This window comes from Antechinus flavipes, chromosome 1 (assembly GCF_016432865.1).
Source record: "Antechinus flavipes isolate AdamAnt ecotype Samford, QLD, Australia chromosome 1, AdamAnt_v2, whole genome shotgun sequence".
Taxonomy (NCBI): domain Eukaryota; kingdom Metazoa; phylum Chordata; class Mammalia; order Dasyuromorphia; family Dasyuridae; genus Antechinus; species Antechinus flavipes.
Window position 1 is genome coordinate 1,192,830 of NC_067398.1, and position 15,345 is coordinate 1,208,174.

Here is a 15,345-nt window from a genome sequence, read left to right on the forward strand (position 1 = left end):
GCCATTCTCTAATTGATAAATGGTCAAAGGATATGAACAGACAATTTTCAGATAATGAAATTGAAACAATTTCCACTCATATGAAAGTGTTCCAAATCACTATTGATCAGAGAAATGCAAATTAAGATAACTCTGAGATACCACTACACACCTGTCAGATTGGCTAAGATGACAGGAAAAAATAATGATGAATGTTGGAGGGGATGCGGGAAAACTGGGACATTATGCATTATTGGTGGAATTGTGAACGAATACAACCATTTTGGAGAGTAATCTGGAATTATGCCCAAAAAGTTATCAAACTGTGCATACCCTTTGATACAGCAGTGCTACTATTGGGCTTATACCCCAAAGAGATACTAAAGAAGGGAAAGGGACCTGTATGTGCCAAAATGTTTGTGGCGGCCCTGGTTATAGTAGGTAGAAAGTGGAAAATGCATGGATGCCCATCCATTGGAGAATGGTTGGGTAAATTGTGATATATGAATGTTATGGATTATTTTTGTTCTGTAAGAAATGACTAGCAGGATGAATACAGAGAGGACTGGCAAGACTTACATGAACTGATGCTAAGTGAAATGAGCAGAACCAGGAGATCATTATCTACTTCAACAATGAAACTGTATGAGGATGTATTCTGATGGAAGTGGATTTCTTTGACAAATAGATCTAACTCAGTTTCAATTGATCAATGATGGACAGAAGCTGCTACACCCAAAGAAAGAACACTGGGAAATGAATGTAAACTGTTTGCATTTTTGTTTTTCTTCCCGGGTTATTTTTACCTTCTGAATCCAATTCTTCCTGTGCAATAAGAGAACTGTTCGGTTCTGCACACACATACTGTATCTATACTGTGCCATATTTAACATGTATAGGACTGCTTTCCATCTGGGGAAGGTAGTAGAGGAAGGAAGAGGAAAAATCGGAACAGAAATGAGTGCAAGGGATAATGTTTGTAAAAAAAAATCACCCTGGCATGGGTTCTGTCAATAAAAAGTTATAATTATTAAAAAAAAATTATACATATATCTTCCTATGTAAGGATGTAAACATTGTAACCTGTAAAAAACTCAGATTTTTTTCTTCCCCTTTTACCTTTTGTTTCACTTGAGTTCTGTATTTGAAGATCAAATTTTCTGTTTAGATGTTTTTTTTTTTCTCACTAAAATGATTGAAAATGCCCTATTTCATTGAATTTTTCATATCTTCTCCTGAAAGATAATGCTTAGTTTTGCTGAATAGTTGATTTCTTGGCTGCAGTCCAACCTTCTTTGTTCCCCAGAATATCATATTCCATGCCCTTAGAGCCTTTAAAGTGGAAGCTGCTAAATCTGGGAAATCCTGATTGTGGCTCCTTGATATTTGAATTGTTTCTTTTTGGCTGCTTGCAATATTTTCTTCTTGACCTAATGATTCTGAAATTTAGGTATGATAGTCCTTTGGGTTTTCATTTTGGAGTATCTTTCAGGAAGTAATTCATGAATTAATTTAATGATTATTTAACTCTCTGGTTATAGAATGTCAGGGCAGTTTTCCTTGATGATTTCTTGAAAGATGTTGTTCAGGCTCTTTTTTTTTTTTTTTCATTGTGGTTTTCAGGTAGTCCAGTAATTCCTAGATTGTCTTTCCTGGATTTATTTTTTCCAGATCAGCTGTTTTTCCAATGAGATGTTTTGTGTTTTCTTGTTTTTTCCCTTCTTTTGTTGGGGGGGAGCTGGAGTTGTTTGATTGATTTTTGATGTCTCATTGAAACATTCAATTCCACGTGTTCAAATCTAATTTTTAATGAATTATTTTCCTCAATTAGTTAGCTATTTTTACCTCTTTTTGCACTTGGCCAATTGTACTTTTTTTTAAAATTAAAGCTTTTTAATTTACAAAACATTCGCAAAGGTAATTTTTCAACACTGACCCTTGCAAAGCCTTCTATTCCAAATTATCCCCTCCTTCCCCCCATTCCCTCTCCTAGATGGCAGGTAGTCCAATAAGTGTTAAATATGTTAAAATATATGTTAAATCATATGTATGTATGTATATATATATAATCAGATCAAGAAGGAAAAAAAACTGGGAAAGAAAACAAAATGCAAACAAACAACAATAGAGAGAATGAGAATGCTGTTGTGATTTACACTCTGTTCCCATGGTTTTTTCTCTGGGTGTACATGGACTCTCTTCATCACTGAACAATTGGAACTGGTTTGAATCATCTTATTGTTAAAGAGAGCCACATTCAGAATTGGTCATTGTATAGTCTTGTTGTTGCCATGTACAATGATCCCCTGATTCTACTCATTTCACTCAGCATCAATTCCTGTAAGTCCCTCCAGGCCTTTCTGACATCTTCCTGCTGGTCATTTCTTATAGAACAGTAATATTACATAACATTCAAATACCATCATTTATTCACCCATTCTCCAACTGATGGGTATCCACTCAGTTTCCAGTTTCTAGCCACTACAAAGAGGATTGCCACAAACATTTTTGCACATACGGGTCCGTTTCCTTCCTTTAAGATCTCCCTGGAATATCAGTAGAAACACTGCTGGATCAAGGGATGTGCATAGTTTGATAACTTTTTGAGCATAGTTCCAAATTGTTCTCCAGAATGGTTGGATCAGTTCACAACTCCACCAACAATGTATCAGTGTCCCAGTTTTCCCACATCCCTCCAACATTCTTCATTATCTTTTCCTATCATCTTAGCCAATGTGACAGGTGTGTAGTGATATCTCAGAGTTGTTTTAATTTGCATTTCTCTGATCAATAGTGATTTGGAGCAACTTTTCATATGACTAGGCCAATTGTACTTTTAAAGAAGTTTTTTTTTGTTCATTTTTTTTATTTCACCAGTTTGTTGTTTAAGGGGTTGTTTTCTTTTTTCTATTTCATCAATTCTATTTTTCAAGGAGTTTTCTTTTTCCATTTTGCCGAATCTATTTTTTAAGAAGTGATTTTCTTCACCAAATATATTTTTAAGGAGTTGTTTTCTTTAGTCATTTTCTTTTCCTTTTCCAAACTCTCCTGCAAAACTCTCATTTCTTTTCCTCATTTTTTCTTCTAACTCTCTTTTAAGATCCTTTTTGAATTATTCTAAAAGAGTCTTTGGAATTGGAGACCCAATCTGAGGCTTTATCTGGAAGATTTTGCCTTTTGTGTCCTTGGGGTTTGAGGTCTGTTCTTTCCTGTATCCATAGTAGCTATTTATGGTCAGAGCTCTTTTTGCCTTTTTTTTTTCTTTTTGCTTCTTTTTAAAGATTGAGGTCTGCTCCTTGACAGGGGAGATTGTTCCAAGCTTCCCCTATACAGCAACAAAGGTTTTACACTGCCTTGGGGCAGGTGGTGCTCCCAGCTTCCTCCTTGGGAATCCCACCTGTTATGCTGGGGTTTAGGGGCTCATCATTTGCTTTCTGTAATTGCATTGGAGGTCTCAAAGCTGATCCATTGTCCTTCTGAATCAGGACAAAGAAGACAAAGATGCTGTATTTCTCCACACCTGGGGGCCTCTCCATCTGGGCCTCCTCATGCTGTGCCTGCACTGCGTTGTGTGCTTTCCTGCCTGATTGAGACAGACCTTTCCTAAAATTGTTCCAAGATATCTTATAATGCAATGTAATATTCTCTTGAAAAATGTAATATTCTCTTGTTGGGGTTTTCTTGGGGTCTCTGGTCCTGAGAGCTTCTTGCTTATATGCCGCACACTGAGTATACAGCAATCATATCACTAGGAAACCATTATTTGTTGTAGAATTAAATCAGTGCTGAACTAGATTTAACCACTGTCTCCTCAATTCCACTTAGTACCTTGTTTCAAGTTCTGGCCCATAACATCTCCTTGTAGGATTAAATCAATCATGCTGAACCATGCTAAATTAGATAACTATTGTATCTATCAATTCCACTGACTTAGCACCTTGTAAGAATCCTTTGTTTCAAGTTCAGAGTTCTGGCCCATAACATCTCCCATTTTTTTTTTTTTTGATTGTGAACATAGGTGGTCATGACCTCCCTGACTTCTCAAGGAGGTGAGAACCCCCCAAAAGAGGTGATCATGCCTTCCCTGACTGCTCAGAAAAGGGATGAAAATACCATAAAAGGAGGTGCTCTTGCCCTCCCTGACATCTCAGGAAGAGAGATGAAAACACCAAAGAAAATGGGAAAAAAAATCAAATTAGCGGGTTTCTGAAGGGTCTCACTCTTAAAACAGGTATATATAAATCCATCAATATGGGAGGTATTATACATAATTACAAATGATTCTTTTCCCAAAGAGAACCAAGGAGATATGTACTGTATGTACAGTTTCTAAAAGTTCAGTGATCTGTTCCCAAATTATAATCAAACCTTGGCTTTTCATAAGACTGACAATGCTCTCTACACATTTTCCTTGAATTGGAAAAGAAGGCTGTTTTCTAAACATCTGTCCCATTTTAACTGAAGTACTACTTTAGCCCTTTAACAAAGTTTCCTTCTCTATTTTTGTACTGAGCCTAATTTCTGGGTCGAGGAGACTTTTCCACTGAAATCAGGATCATGTCTGCCCCATGTTGGGCGCCAAAATGTAATATTCTCTCGAAAAATGTAATATTTTCTTGTTGGGGGTTTCTTGGGATCGCTGGAAGCAGCCTTTGTTTCAGTTCAGTAATCACCGTAAGTGCAGCCAGGTGTTAAAAGTCCAAATCCTTTATTGTCTCTTTCAAAGTCTTATCTCCTTTCCTGGAACGTGGTTAACTTTCTTATAGTCCAGATTCTTTATTATCTCCTTCCTGGGGCTAGGCAGCTTTCTTAAGAGCTTTCCAGTCTGGCCTTGGTTCTGGGAGCTTGAGCTCTCGCCTGTCTTCTCTGGCTTCTGAATCTCCCCGACTGAATCCTGGCTGAGGCTCCAAAAGCTGCTAGTGCACTTGTCCTTCTGGCCCTGAGAGTTTCTTCCTTATATGCCCTTAACTGAGTATTCAGCAATCATTCTATCACTAGGAAACCATTATTTGTTGTAGAATTGAATCAATGCTGAACTAGATTTAACCACTGTCTCCTCATTTCCACTTAGTATCTTGTTTCAAGTTCTGGCCCATAACATCTCCCTGTAGGATTAAATCAATTGTACTGAACTATGTTAAATGAGATAACTATTGTCTATCAATTCCACTGACTTAGCCCCTTGTAAGAATCCTTTGTTTCAAGTTCAGCGTTCTGGCTCATAACAGTGCAGAATTGTTCCACTTCAAATACTTGGGAATTCTGTCCCTTTAAAATCCATTCAAAGGTTTGATCTAGGATTGATTCCGAGGGAAGCCAGGAAGAGCTCAGCCAAAGTCCTGTCTGTTCCCCGCTCTCTTGGCTCTGCCTCTGATTTTTGTCCTTCTACAGCCAAAAAAATCAAGGTAATCAGGGCGTACTTTGTTTGTTTGACTCTCAAACAAATACAAATTTTAAATGAAATATTTCCGCCATCACCTGCATTTTCCCCTGTGTGTTTCTCCTAACTCCTTACATAAAGATTTTTTTAAAGGAAGAATACAAAAATAGATCTGTACCAGCAGACCTCCATCTCTACAAAGGAGTTGGGGAATGTCTTCGCTTCTCGTTGGGGCCAAACTTGGGCATTTGGGTTTGTTTACTTCTGATTCTTTGGTGACTGGTCTTTCCCTGTCCATTGTTGATCTTGCCTCCGGACTCTTTTCTTGATTCTCCACGCTTCCCTGCATCAGCTTTCTCGAGTCTTTCCAGGTGTCTCTTGTGCGTTAACATTCTCACAACCTTGGGCAGCTACTCCTGCTCCACTTGGGAGCCATGTTTCCTTTTCTTTCAGTCCTGCAGCATCCCCTTCCTCCCCAGGCTGTCCTGAATGCCTTAGAGCATATTTCTGTAGATAAATCCCTTCCTTGCCAAACATTAGAAACTCTTGGGTCCAAGGTAGAGACATTTTAACCAGCGTCTTTGCATAATTTCAAACTGAGGCGAATTTACCCTTTTCCCACCATGCATTTCTGTGCCTCTTGCCACAAGCCTTCTGCCGTCAGAGCCACGTCCTTCTGTCATAGCCAGTTTGCCTCCGAGTTACTGCGACCCCCTCTTACTATCAGTGATTTGCAGCATTCTTTACTCTGGTCCTTAATCATCTGCAGTCCTTTTGAGAATTGCTCCTATTTGTACTCGTACATTTTTACTTCTTGTATCTTGAGTTTCAACCCTCTGAGAATCACAGATTCTCTCTGAGTTGACCCGTCAGTAGTTTTTAACTATGTTAAAAAGCTTCATAATTTTGAATAATCACAATTATCCACTTACCTTGTAAAATAGTCCCGATTTCTTCGAGGTTCCTGGCAGCGGGGAAGCGAAGTTTACAATTTTATTGCTTCAGTTGCAATGAACTCAAGTTCTTGAGGGTGCGCCACCACTGGGGGATTAATGCCAAAGCCATAGCATGTGAATACCGCGGGAGACTCTTGTGCCAGGAGAAATGATGGAGAAAATGGGGTCAGAGAAATCTGGGGAAATCTGTGTGAAGCAAGTGGGAATGCGTGGAGAACTAGAAGAACCGGAACTATCAGAAAGCCGGAAGCTTTCCACAAGCCACCAGGATGCCAGAGAGGTCCCGTGCACTCTTTGTTCACCTCAGTTCAGAGCCCGGCCCGAGGTGGCTCCAAAAGTACTTGTTTTTGTCGGAAATCGGGGAGTTTTCTTTCTCAGTTATCCTGAGTTTGTTAAACTGAAGAAGTTCTATGCTTTTGGATTGAGGGCATGAAGTCAATCTATCCCATCAACCATCGAATTTATCATTTTGGTTCATAATTGATCATTTAAAAACCTCCTTTCATATCAGCAGTCCCGTGCAAGTCTTGCTTCTTTCTTAGTTTTCCATCATTTCCCCTGAAATTTGTTTTTCCTTCTCAATTTTATCTAGTTCCATGACGAGTCTCATTAGTAATTAATTTTCCTGGCAATAATTCCATCATTAATTTGCATATGATTACCTGTCCCCCCTCTCCCCCCGCTCTCCGCTCCCTCATGAGGCTCTCCTCCAGTTCTCCCTTCATGTTGACCTAGTTCTCCACCTTTCTTCAAGTGGTCGGTGTTTGGGGTAATTACTGAGTGCGGAGCCCATGGTCCATCCTAAATACTGAGAATGGGGGGAGGGGCTTCATTGGCGGCGGCAGGGGGGGGGGGGGAGAGGAGCTGAGAGGAGGAGCACAGGCCTCGGGCTCAACCGGAAGCCTTGGCTCCGAAGTCTGCTCTCCGGAAGTCTGGCACCCTCGGGCCCGGACACCTCCCCATCAAAGAACCGGGGCCTACAAAAATGCCCCGGGCTTCGGCGGCTCATGAGCAACAGGACTGGCTCCTCCGATGGGAGGCGACTTCAGCAGGGGCGGGGCCTGAAACACCGGCACCAAACCCCGGGGCTGCCCCCGCCCGGCCCCCACGTCCCGCCCCGCCCTCATTTCCCGACCCGGCCCAAGGTCCCACGCGCCGGCCCTCAGACCTGTGGGGACCAGAACCCAACAATCCCTCGCTTTCCACCGCCGTCCTTTCTCTGTCTCCAGGCCGAATCCTGACGGGTTCTTCAGGAGCAAAGGCCTGTGGGAGGCCGCGAGCCAGAAGTCCAGCGCGAAGTTCCGAACAGCCGGCCGGTGAGAGTGAGGCCCAGGGCGGCGGGAGCCCGCGCGCAGGAGAGCTGCGAGGGCTCCGCTAAGGTGGGGAAGAGCCAGGGCCCCCCCTGGCCGGCGCTGGTGACCCGTGAATTACCCAGTGTGCAACGGCCTGCGGAGCTTGTACGGACACTGTCGGGATGGCGTAGGCAGGCCCGCCCCCGCAGCTTCCGCCCGCCCCCGCAGCTTCCGCCCGCCCCCGCAGCTTCCGGCCCCCCCTCCCCCGCAGCTTCCGCCCGCCCCTGCAGCTTCCGGCCCCCCCCCCCCTGCAGCTTCCGCCCCGCCCCTGCAGCTTCCACCCCGCCCCCGCAGCTTCCGGCCCCCCCTCCCCCGCAGCTTCCGCCCCCCCCGCAGCTTCCGCCCCCCTCCCCTGCAGCTTCCACCCCGCCCCCGCAGCTTCTGCCCGCCCCCGCAGCTTCCGGCCCCCCCTCCCCCGCAGCTTCCGGCCCCCCCTCCCCCGCAGCTTCCGGCCCCCCCTCCCCCGCAGCTTCCGCTGCCCTCCCCTTCCCACCTCCACAATCTCTTGCCTTGAGAACGGGCCCTGCTGGGACCCGAGCCCTTTCTCTGGGTCTGTGCCGCTCTCTCCTGGGGGTTCTCCGCCTGCACGTGGTCCCAGGCCTCCCCCCTCCCCCACTGCTCTCGACTCCCCACAGGGGTCACGGCCAGCTGCGCCGCCCCCCTCCCTCAGCTTCCCCCCCAGATCCTGCCGGTCCCGGCATCCTTGCTGCTCCCGACTCTGGCCTGGGCGCCCAGGGACGCCCCCGCCCCCCTCATTCCCCCTCCCCTCCCACCCCCCCGCTTGGGACGCCCCTCCCGTGAGGGGGCGCCTGCATTGCCCTCCCCGCCCGCTCGGACCCGCAGCCTTCAGAGTGGGGGCTCCTTCCACCTGCGCCGGCCCCCAGGTCACATCTTCCTTTGCCACAAAGTGACCCCGGCTCCCTCCCTGGGAGACACCTCCTGGCCCGCAGCCCCTCTGTGGTTCTTCCCAGGCCCCTCGGGCCTCCTTTGGGTCTCCCAGCCTCCCAGGGCCTGGCTCCTGTTCCCAGGCGCCCTCCTGGGGCCCTCCCGAAGCCGGCATTGGGTCCGCCTCTCGGGACCTAGCCCCGGGCAGCGTGGGAAGCCCTGGGCCTGCCTGCGCTTGGGCCCTTGTGCGGGAGGAGTCGGGTTTCTTCCTTTTAGGGAGCACCGGAATTAGAGATCGGAACCTCTTAATTCCGAAACCTCAGGGGGAGCATTCCGGGGCTCCCCTTGACTACCCCGGCCCTGCAGCAGGGGATGCTGTGTCCCACCCTTCTCGAGGGGTCACGGCCAGGAAGGCTGGCTGGTCAGGGGCCTTGGTCCCCTTTGGGGGCCTCCTTCTCCTTCTTGTAAAAGGGGCTCCCTGGGCACCTCCCCTGGGTGTGTGGGACCTCAGGGGGAGGGAGCTGTGATTCTGAGCCCCCAGTGCTACCGGCTCTGCAGAGTGAGTGATCAGAACCAGCCAGCCCCTTCTTTCCAGCCTATCGGAGGGAGGGCATCCAAAGGGACCCCTGGGCACTGCTCAGCATCTCCAGCCCCGCCCGGGGACCACTCCCCCATTACTGAGCCATTAGCACACATCAAACTGGCGCCGCCCAGAGGGAGATGGAGCCGCAGCCGAGGAAGGGGAAGGTGCCCTGGGGCTGAGCCTCTGCAGGACCCACTCTGGGAGAAGGATGGGGGTGCAGCGGGGAGAGGGCGGCCGTGGTCCCCGCCCTCCCAGAGGAGCCGAGTGCCCAGAGAGGAACCGGCACCAAGCTTATTCCCAGACGGGCATTGGCCTGTTCCCCGGGTGCCTGAGGGCAGGAGCACCAAGAGCTGGGGTGAGCAGGAGCAGAGAAGACGCCCACACGAGAGGGGGTCACTGAGCTCCCCCAGTCCTCCTCAGGGGCCCGGGGCCCAACCAAAGGCCTCTCTCTGGGGCGCTGCTGGGCAGGCCTCCGGAGCGACCTGCGTCCGACCCTAAAGGTTCCGTGCTGAACCCACCGGCCCAGAAGGCCGGCCGGTCCCCAGGGGCCCAAAGCAAGACAGGAGGCCGGCTGCCGTCACTCGATCCTTCTCAAGCCGTGTTATGTACAACTTTATTGCCAGGGTATGCACAACGGGAAGCACAGAACCATAAATACACAATGTCATTAACAGTTAAAAGAAAACCAGGGGCGGGGAGGGGCGCAGCTTCTCCATCTCCTGTCCTGACTCAGCCAGGCCAGCTTGCTTCCAAGAGGGCAGCGCGGGGACGCGAGCAGGGCGACGCACGGGGCGGGCACCGGCTCGGTGTCGAGAGCGAGCCACGCGGAGGTAGAGACTGCTGGCTGAGAACGGGGACTGCTCCCTCCTCTCGGCCCCCCGAGGGTACGGCCAGGCGGGGCCCCGGACCCTGAGCCCGCTCTCTCTGACTCAGGGGAGGCCCTCGTGCAGAGTCGGCAGGGGTCCCTCCCCGCCCCCAGCCTTCTGGGGAGTCCCAGACCCCCATGGGGCCGGGCCGCCTGTCTTGAAGCCCCGGATCCCGCCCCCACTGGGGCACAACAGGGTCCGGCAGCAGCTGGGGAGGCTGGCTCTTCCTCCCGCTCATTTCACGTTTATAGCCAAGGACATGATAGCCAACAGAAGTTAAGGGAGGCCCAGAGACATCGTCCTGCAGCTGGAGAGAGGCCGGGGGCTCTGGGGGAACCCCGGGAAGCTCAGAGCGTTCCTGCGTAATCAGCAATTACAAAGTCTCTACAGTCATAACACTGGCAAAGGTTAATGGGAGACAGAGGAGCGAGGACTGGAAAAACGGCGGGTTCATCTCTGGAAAGGACTCGCGGTTCCTGGACCGGCATTAACACTGTTCTCCTGGGTCTGGAACCACTCTACGGTGACGGGCACATGCAGGCTGAAGCGGCCCCCTGTGGAAGCGAACACGGGGCGGGCCGGAGCTCACGCGGGGCCGAGAGGCGCCCCCTCCATCTGAGCCGGTGGAGCGGCCTCTGCTAGCTCTGCCCGGGCCCGTCGGCCGCCGCCGCGGGGTCGCTCCCTCCTGAGCCCGTCTGCGCCCGCTTGATGTACAGATTCAACAGCTTCATCTGCAGGGGGACACAGAGCGTGTTTCACCACCTGCCCCTCGCCCCACGGGGAGGACAGGGGCAAGCGCCTCCAGCCCCCAGAGCCATTTCTGCCCTCTCACGCGAGTTCTCCCCAGGACCAGAGAACGAATTTCACTTTAGTCAGCCAGGCAAGAAGGGGGGCATCCCCAGCCATAACAGCCAGGAGTTCTGGAGCCCTGGTGCCCTCCTGTTTGGCCCCCTAGCTGCCCTCCTGACCACCCTGCAGGCTCCCCAGGACCAGGCCCATCATGAATGAAGATGTTAGGCCCCTGATGGGTGAAAGCACAGGACCCCCAGTGGGGATTGGGAGGCTGCAGGAGAGCAGGCTGGGTCCCAGCTTGGGGACCCGGGGCTGGGTTCCGGCTGGGGGGCCTGGGGCTGCCCTTACTTTGCTCCCGGTGAGCTGGCTGAGGTGGGGCTTCAGCTCGTCGCCGATGACGGCGTGGATGGCCACGAGGCAGAAGACGCAAGCTTTCCGAACGCTGCTCTCCGAATTGTCATAACCCTGGAAGAGAGGCGAGGGTGGGGGAAGTGTCGGACCTCGGGCCTCTCTGGGCCCAAAGCCCGTCAGAGGCGTGAACCCCTCCCAGTGAGCAGGCTCCGCCCCTGGTGTATGGGCAGGAGCTGAAGGGGTAACCCAGGGGCTCAAAATCCACCATCAGGAGACCGTTCTCATGGGTGGTTTTCAGGAGACCAGAAGGTTCTGACATTAGGGAGATGCTGTGGCGTCCGGGGCATAGTTAGTGCCCCCCGAACTCTACACCCCTCCCTTTTGGTCAATTTGGGGCTTTTAAAGAAACTGCCCACTGAAGAAGCCTGGTCCTACCCTGACAGACTCCCCAGGGAGGAAGCCCTGGGCCTGGGCCCAGAGAACAATTCTAGAGACAAATGGATGGGAAAGGAACTAGTGGGCCCGTGTTTTCTAGATGTTCCTCTCAAAGAGCGACCTTCTGGCCAGATGGGGGGGAGCATGGAGCCCAGCGACCCCTGGCTGCAGAGGTTCTGGGGCTGATCCACATGGCCACAAGGAAAAGCCCCACCCGGGAGGGAAAGGCTTTGTCTGCCTGGGACTCGTGAGACTGCTGTGAAATAATCCCCGGCTGATACAGATGAAGTGATCAAGTGAGAAAAGACTCTGAAATCACTTCTGATCAGCTCACACCTGTCAGATCGGCTCCCAGGAGAGCAAAGGGAAAGGGCGAATGCTGGGGGGGCGGGGGAAACTGAGGCACTGCTGATGGAGCTGTGAGCCGATCCAACCATTCTGGCAAACCTCGGGAGCTACGCTCCTGCCTGCTCTTTGATCCGGCGAGACTGCTGCTACGTCCGTACTCCTCCGATCACAGAAAAGGGCAAAGGGCCCATGGGCACTAAAAGGTTTCTGGCCCTTCTTTTTGTGGTGGCAAAGATCGGAAATGGAGGGGACGCTAAACGAATCAATGCAAAAATGTTACATAAAGTGTCGGTAAAGAGATCACAACGACTTATCAGCAGGTCAATGCACCGTGACCGAGCGGGATTTAGGCAGGGCTGGCTCAAGGTCAGCATCTCAGTCACAAAACCAACAGAACTCAAACGGTTACTCACCAGAGGCAAAAAAAGCTTTTGACAAACTACAGCACCCACTCTTACTAAAAACACTAGGGAGCATAGGGATAAAAGGAACTTAAAATAATAAGCAGTGGCCATCTAAAAACAACAGAAAGCATTATCTGTAATGGAGGGAGGCTGCACACATTCCCGATGAGATCAGGGTGAAACAAGAAGGCCCATTATCCCCACCATTAAGCAATACTGCACTCGAAACGTTGGCTTTAGCAAGAAAAGGAAATTTAGGGAATTGGAACAGACAATGAGGAGATAAAACTATCTATTGCTCTCTGCAGATGATAAGATGGTATACCAAGGAAACCCTAGAAAATCATCCAAAAACCTGCTGGAAACAATTAACAGCTTTTAGCAAAGCTGCAGAATACAAACTAAACCTCACAAATCATTTCTACATATCACTGACAAAGAGAAGGAAAGAGAAATTCCATAGAAAATAACTGTAGCCAAATGAAAATATGTGGGGGTCTATTTGCCAAGACAAACCCAAGAACTATATGAACACAACTGTAAAATACTTCTCACATGAAGAAAGTCAGCCCTATACAATTGGAAAAAGAGCAAGTGCTCATGGGTAGGCCGAGCCAATATAATAAAAATGACAATACAACTTAAGTCTATTTATTCAGTGCCATTCCACTCAAACTCCCAAGAAATTACTTTATAGAGCTAGAAAAAATAATAACAAAGTTCATTTGGAAGAACAAAAGGTCAAAAATTTCAAGGGAACTAATAAAAAAAAAAAAATCAAATGAAGGTTGCCCAGCTGGGCCAGACCTAAAACTATATTATAAAGTAGCGGTCACCAAAACAATTTGGTAGTGGCTAAGAAATAGACTAGCTGATCAGTGGAATAAGTTAGGTTCACAGGACAAACCAGTCAATAACTACAGTAATCTAGTGTTTGACAAACCTAAAGGCCTCAACTTTTGGGATAAGAATTCATTATTGGACTGAAACCGCTGGGAAAACTGGAAACTAGTATGGCAGAAACTAGGCATGGGCCCACACCTAACATCATACACCAAGAAATGGTCGAAATGGGTTCATGATTTAGACAAAGGGTGATACCATGAACAAATTAGGAGAACAAGGATCAGCCTGCCTGTCAGATCTTTGGAGAAGGGAGGCCTTTATGGCCAAAGAAGAACCGAGAACATGATGAAAGGCAAAATGGACACCTGTGATTGCATTACATTGAAAAATTTTGCACAAGCAAAACCAATACAAAATAAGATTAAAGGGGAAGATTAAAGACTAAGATTAAAAGATTAAAACGCTTTACAGCCAGTGCTTCTAATAAAAATATAGAAAGGCCTGTGTCACATTTATAAGCATCCAAGCCATGCTCCAGTTCCTAAACGGTCAAAGGATAAGAACAAACAATTTTCAGATGAAGAAATTGAAACCATTTCCAGTCCTATGAAAAGGTGCTCTGAATCACCACTGAACTAAGACAACTCTGAGGTACCACTTCATACTTCTCAGATGGGCTAAGCTGACAGGAAAAGACAACAAATATTGGAGGGGATGTGGGAAAAGCGGGACACTGATGCATTGTTGGTGGAGCTGTGGAACAATCCAGCACTTCTGGAGAGCAATTTGGAACTCTGCCCAAAGGGCTATCACACTGGGCATATCCAGCAGTGCCATTGCTGGGTCTGTGTGGAAATCATAAAGGAGGGGAATGTTCGTAGCGGCTCTTTTTGTGGTAGCAATGAGCAGATGCCCGTCAACTGGGCAATGGCTGAACAAGTTGTGGTGTATGAAGGTGATGGAATATTATTGTTCTATAAAAAATGATGGCCAGGCCGATTTCAGAAAGGCCTGGAAAGGTTTACACGAACTGACGCTGAGCTCAACAAGCAGAACCAGACAACACTGTACACGGACAGCGAGAACGATGATCAGCTGTGAAGGATTTGGTTCTTCTCAAAGGTTCAGGGATCCAAGGCAATCCCAACAGACTTTGGACAGGAAACACCATCTGCACCAGAGAGAGATCTATGGAGACTGCCTGTCAATTAACCCAAGCTAGGTGTGCTTCTTTTCCCTTCTGGTTTTTCCCTTTTGTTCTGATTTTTCTCTCCCAACCTGATTTCAGAAAGAAATGTGTAGTGAAAAAGCAAATATACATCTATAAGCAGAAAGAAGAAGAGACAATTAAAGACACAAAGGAGATGTGGCTGACAAGGCCGTGCATGTGGCTGCAATAGGACACTAGAGCGCTGTGAGAAGTGATGTCCTGCGAGTGGAGGGACGTGCAGGAAGGGGGCAGAGGCAGCAGAACAGCGGCAGTAATCTACCAACCACGGACAAGCGCGCTCCCCTCAGCAGTGCGGCGACCTGAGGCAATTGCCATGGACTGGAGATGGAGAGAGAAGGGAGGGCGGCTGGACACAGAGCCGAGCGCGCCTTCCTTCACCCACCTTTAGCTTTGGTTTTGGGCCGGGCTCCCTTTTGCAAAATGGATGTCATGTGACTGGGACCGACAAGACGCCCCATATCTAATCAGCAGCAAAGTGCTTGCCTTCTCTGAGGGTGAGGGGTGGCAGGAGAGAGAATTGGTGATTCATAACTTTAAAAAAGCTCGGTGACACTTTTCTTCTCTAACTGGGGAGGGTTTGAGGAAAGAAAAATAGAGGAAAAGGGCAAAAGGAACAACAAAAGGCTCCGGGGAAAGCCCCTCATGGGGCACCGAGCTGAGGCCCATGGCCTCCCTCAGGCCTCGCCACTGGCAGCCACCCCATCATGGCTGCTTTTGTGTCTCACCAGAAGCCCCAGACGATCCAGAACTTGGCCTGTTCTCCCCATGCAGGCCCGAGTCCCGCTGCAGGAGGTCCTGGAGGCTGTGCCCATGGCTCTGGTGACCCCTCTCCAGAGTGCACTGGGCATGCTCAGGCTTCCTCCCGACCCTCAGCTCTTGGGCTGAGGCTTTCCCCTGCACCTTCCCGCGTGCCTCCTCGAGGACCCAGCCCAGATGG

At 49.1% G+C, this 15,345-nt stretch overlaps 1 protein-coding gene across 1 annotated transcript in view; it reads right to left on the reverse strand.

Moving 5' to 3' along the window:
* Positions 1-9,707: 9,707 nt before the first annotated feature.
* Positions 9,708-15,345, reverse strand: part of CLASP2 (cytoplasmic linker associated protein 2) — an 88,049-nt gene continuing 82,411 nt past the window's right edge. Inside the window, 2 exon segments of the mRNA XM_051973470.1 lie at positions 9,708-10,732; positions 11,142-11,258. Coding sequence (XP_051829430.1) covers positions 10,640-10,732; positions 11,142-11,258 — 210 coding nt within the window. The 3' untranslated portion in view covers positions 9,708-10,639.